The sequence below is a fragment of the Rhinopithecus bieti genome, unplaced genomic scaffold (assembly GCF_001698545.2).
Source record: "Rhinopithecus bieti isolate Rb0 unplaced genomic scaffold, ASM169854v2 scaffold_495, whole genome shotgun sequence".
Taxonomy (NCBI): Eukaryota; Metazoa; Chordata; class Mammalia; order Primates; family Cercopithecidae; genus Rhinopithecus; species Rhinopithecus bieti.
Window position 1 is genome coordinate 1,212,482 of NW_016803120.1, and position 5,017 is coordinate 1,217,498.

Here is a 5,017-nt window from a genome sequence, read left to right on the forward strand (position 1 = left end):
ATATTTATATAAAATATTACAAAATATTTTAAATATTGATTTTATATAATCCTGAAAGATTATACTTACATTTTCTGTTGGGTAGTTTCTGTTTTAAACTGATTTGTCAACTCATTCCTTGACATTTATATCTTGAAGGAAAGACACACTATGAATTCATTTTAGAGCTTTTTTAGAAACCCTGTTGAAATGAATAAAACTTCTTATATAAAATCCAGTTTCCTATGAAACCATATTAAGAATTAGCCACAAAAAAGTAACTTATTACCTGTAGGCCAACTCAGCCCCATATTGCTCTCTGGTACACAAATTCAGAAATGGGAGGCAGGTAAAGTGTGAGAAGCAATAAGAGCAGAAAACCATTAAAAACACCCAGGTTATCTTTCTCTCCACTTGTCTCTAGCCAAATGTTTCAATATAGATTTGGGTCAAAACAGAGCAGTTCCTCATTAACTTACTCTACTAGTTACTGTTCCATTCCTCCAACAATATTTTAAATGGAAGAACAGACGTGCAATAAATGTTGACCTAAATAGAGTTCTTATTCAACTTTAAATGATATTAAAAACTATCATTTATATTAGGGAGGAGCACCCAGTCTTCTGGCTAAGTTTTATTTTAGGTTGGCAAGGGAAATTTGAAGATAGGAACCATGGCTTCAGCTAATATAAGGTTGCTCCTTTCTTCTCAACTGCAAAACTTACAGAAATAGGAGCAAAGAATCTGTGCAGGTCTCTGTGAGCTTACATATGGTGAAGAGCTCAAATCTCAACTCATACAATGAAATGTGTCCACGAGGAAATGCACAATGCTGACTGCCTTTGGGAAGAATCTTGTATCAGAAAAGTAAATCAGATGGAAATACATTCAAATGTAATTTTTTAATCAATTAAATCCACCAGCTAACCAATCACAGCTAACAGTTACTGAAAGTCAGGTGTAATAGTGCTGTGTCAGATAGAAGAGAAATAGAACATGCTCTTGAGGAACATACAATCTAGTAGGAGAACAGAGACATACTGAAAACATTAAGGTATGATCTCTGAGAATGGTAAGTAGAGCACAGTTATAAGTGGGACAGCATTACAGGGAAGGGCAAAATCACTGCTAATGGGTATGGGGGTAGGGGTGTTAGCGTAGTTAGGCTTAACGGGAAAGTGGGATTTGAGTTGGGCCTGGAAGGATGGTAAGGGCAGGAGGATATTGGTGCCCAGGGATGAGAAGGCACAGAGGTGGCCACTAGCAACTTGCTAAGTGGAGGAAGCCTGATAAGAAGAGGTATGTGCTGAGGAGTGCCAGGGAGTTGAGGCTGCCAAAACAGATGCTGCGGCAGGCAGCAGGGAGCCACTGGGGTCTGCAGAGCCTTAGGGCATTATGATGCGACTGGTATATTGTAATGTTCTGCTCCATGCCAAGCCATATTAGAGCCTGGGACAAAAGGAAAACTCAGTAATACTAATCCTATCTTTATTTTAAATTTTGATATTTTGTTCATCATGGTTTTTTTTTTTTTTTTGCATTAATTCTGATTTTTAAAAATAGTGGATTGAAATATTACTTATTTTGATTACTGTATTTTTTGGCATCCCTTACATTTTGTGCCCAAGGCCAGGGCCTCCCTTGCCTCATCCTAGTCCCAGTCATGAGTTCTACTTTGGAAATCCAGTGGTGGGTACATGGGTATTCATTTCATTGTTATTAATCATAGCTTACTCATGTTACAAATATTCTTTGGTTAGTAGACAGCACTTAATTAAAAAACAATTTAAAAGACATGGATTTTGAGATTAATTAGAAACTACTGAGCCTGAGAAGCATGAAAGAGAAAAGAATCCTTCATGCTGCCAAGTGGATCTCTAGGGGAGAATAACTCCCACTGCTGCAGCGTATGCAGCGCACACAGAAGAGGGCTGCTTTGCCCAGTCCATGTGGGTGGAAGATAACTGCGGGGACTATCAGAGGCTGCTGTCCACTTGGAGACTGGCCTCGAGCAACTCAGTTGCTGCAGCCACAACGCCAATGCTGCATGGCCCCAGGCAAGCCCTGGCAAAGGGGCTGCCCAGGTAGGCTTGGCCCACATTAAAACAGAACCATGCAGCCTTGCTCAAGGAATGGAAGCAACAGAAGACTCTTGAACGCTATAAATGTCTCAGGGCTATGTATCCGGGGGGGGAGGGGGGGGGGAGAAAAGGGGATGTTTGACACAAGGAATATTGCTAGTACTCTTAACATGTAAAATCTGAAAATTTAAAACATGAAATCTATTGTTCATTAGTATAATGGTGACGAATGAAAGATTATTTTGACTCAGGAAAGGCAAGTAGATTGCTGCACAAATCTCAAAAAAGGCGAGGGGAAGGTTGAAAGGGACTGGCAGGTCCCCGCTCACATCACCAGGGGCAGTTCTTTGTCATATGATGTGGACCTCCCAGTCAGTGGCAATGTTGAGCGAGAGCTTCTCCAGGGTCAGGCTAGACGTTTTGGCACAATACGTAAAAGCCACAGGCTGATCTTTACCATCTAAATAGCAAGACAATAAAAGAGGGAAATTTTGATGAATCTCGAGAAGGGAAAAATCTTTTCTTCAAATCTGAAATGTTTTCTCACTCTATCATAAAACCTTATACTCCACTCCAAATTAATAGCACTTTTACCCATGAGCTTCCATAAAGTTTTAGAAACATGGAAAACTTCATTGTTTTGACCGCAAGACTGGTTGAAAAGAAACCATAAGGAACCAATAAATTTGTCCAAGAACTTTGGGAAGCAAGAAAGGATATAAGCCCCATCCTGCCCTTTCATAAACTCCAAACACATGGGTAGGATTCTCCAGGTCTTCAGGCAGCTACAGTTTAAACAAATATTCAGAGAAGCCATAATATTATCTCAAGCCCCAAATAAGTTTCCTTAGAAAAACACTAAAAGTGAGGAGGAAGATCAATTCATGAAGAGAAGCAAGATGGCCTCATTTATTCTAGAAACTAGTAGATTTCATCTCTACCTGAAAGCACACAGTCCACTCAGGCTCAGCCTATTATGTCAGTGTGGGGACTAATCATCTCTTTACTGCAGATACTTGTTTATAAAAAGAAATGGTGAGGTAAGAATGGACTGGTTTCTCACCAGATGAGTGGGTAGTCACAAAAGATGGCTCCTTCCTGAGGCCTAAGACCAAGATCTGCTCCACCACACACTTGCTGGGATAATGACCTCTCTGGTCGGCAGAACTGGAATAGATACAAACAGTATTAAAAGGAGAGTGATGGGGGTTTGAAGTGGCCACCAGCTCAACATCTCCAGCCTTGTGAGTTCCTCTCCCATCTGTCCCTTGGAGGCAGAATCCATATAAGAGTCATATTTGTCAGGATGAAGAGATAATAAAAAAAGATAATCAAAGAGCCAGGCACAGTGGCTCATGCCTGTAACCCCAGCACATTGGGAGGCTGAGGTGGGCAGATCACTTGAGGCCAGGAGTTCAAGACCAGCCTGGGCAACATGGCAAAATCCTGTCTCCACTAAAAATACAAAAATTAGCCAGGAGTGGTGGTACGTGCCTGTAGTCCCAGCTATTTGGGAGGCTGAGACATGAGAATCCCCTGAACCTGGGAGGTGGAGGTTGCAGTGAACTGAGATCACACCACTGCACTCCAGCCTGGGTGATAAAGTAAGACTGTCTCACAAAAAAAAAGAAAAAAAAAAAAGAAAAGAAAAAAGACAACTCGGCCAGGCATGGTGGCTCACGCCTGTAATCCCAGCACTTTGGGAGGCCAAGGCAGGAGGATCACCTGAGGTCAGGAGATCGAGACCAGCCTGCCCAACATGACAAAATCCCATCTCTACTAAAAAAATACAAAAAATTAGCCAGGCGTGGTGGTGGGCATCTGTAATCCCAGTTAATCGGGAGGCTGAGGCAGGAGAACTGCTTGAACCCAGGAGGCAGAGGTTGCAGTGAGCCGAGATTAAGCCACTGCACTCTAGCCTGGGCAACAAGAGTGAAACTGTCTCAAAAAAAAAAAAAAAAAAAAAAAAAAAAAAAAAAAAAAAAAGACGACTCTGTGTATCAAGGAAGAGTTAACTGGTGGCCAAATCAGGCTTTCTTTAACAAGTTATTTGAAGGAAAATCACTGAAGAACACAAAAGTTACACATGTGACTTGGATAATCAAATCGTAATAAATCAGATATTTAGTGAATTGGTGAATAGATGAATGAATGGAATTAGTGGGAGCTTAAATTAAGTCCTTTTTTATTTTTTAGAAAGTCAGGAGGCTGGGTGCAGTGGCTCACACCTGTAATCTCAGCACTTTGGGAGGCCAAAGCAGGCAGATCACCTGAGGTTGGGAGTTCGAGACCAGCCTGACCAAATGGAAAAACCCTGTCTCTACTAAAAATACAAAATTAGCCGGGCGTGGTGGCACATGCCTGTGACCTCAGCTACTCAGGAGGCTGAGGCAGGAGAATCGCTTGAACCTGGGAGGCAGAGGTTGCAGTGAGTCGAGGTTGTGCCACTGCTCTCCAGCCTGGGCAACAAGAGCGAAACTCTGGGAAAAAAACAAAACAAAACAAAACAAAAACCAGAAAGTCGGGGAAAGGAAGGTAGAGACACTAAGGGAGGATCATTCATGGTAGAGTGGTTGAAAAATACTCCAGAAATGGGCTGGGCACGGTGGCTCACATCTGTAATCCCAGCACTTTGGGAGGCTGAGGTGGGTGGATCACCTGAGGTTAGGAGTTCGAGACCAGTCTAGCTAACATGGTGAAACCCCGTCTCTACTAAAAATACAAAAATTAGCCAGGTGTCCTGGTGTGTGACTGTAGTTCCAGCTACTTGGGAGGTTGAGGCAGGAGAATCGCTTGAACCTAGGAGGTGGAGGTTGCAGTGAGCCAAGATCACACCACTGCACTCTAGCCTGAGCAACAGAGTGAGTGAGACTCAGTCTCAAAAAAAAAAAAAATAAATAAATAAATAAAAAGAAAAATACTCCAGAAATGGCCTTCACCATTCATTTCTTAAATAG

General features: G+C 42.0%; 1 protein-coding gene across 1 annotated transcript in view; it reads right to left on the reverse strand.

Annotated features, from left to right (window-relative positions):
- Positions 1-862: 862 nt before the first annotated feature.
- The window catches only part of GANC (glucosidase alpha, neutral C), a 96,280-nt gene continuing 92,125 nt past the window's right edge, over positions 863-5,017 (reverse strand). Inside the window, exons 24-25 of the mRNA XM_017855577.1 lie at positions 3,124-3,227; positions 863-2,520 (exon numbers count right to left, since the gene is read on the reverse strand). Of these exons, the coding sequence (XP_017711066.1) occupies positions 2,411-2,520; positions 3,124-3,227 (214 nt within the window). The 3' untranslated portion in view covers positions 863-2,410. The remainder of the gene's footprint in view (positions 2,521-3,123; positions 3,228-5,017) is intronic.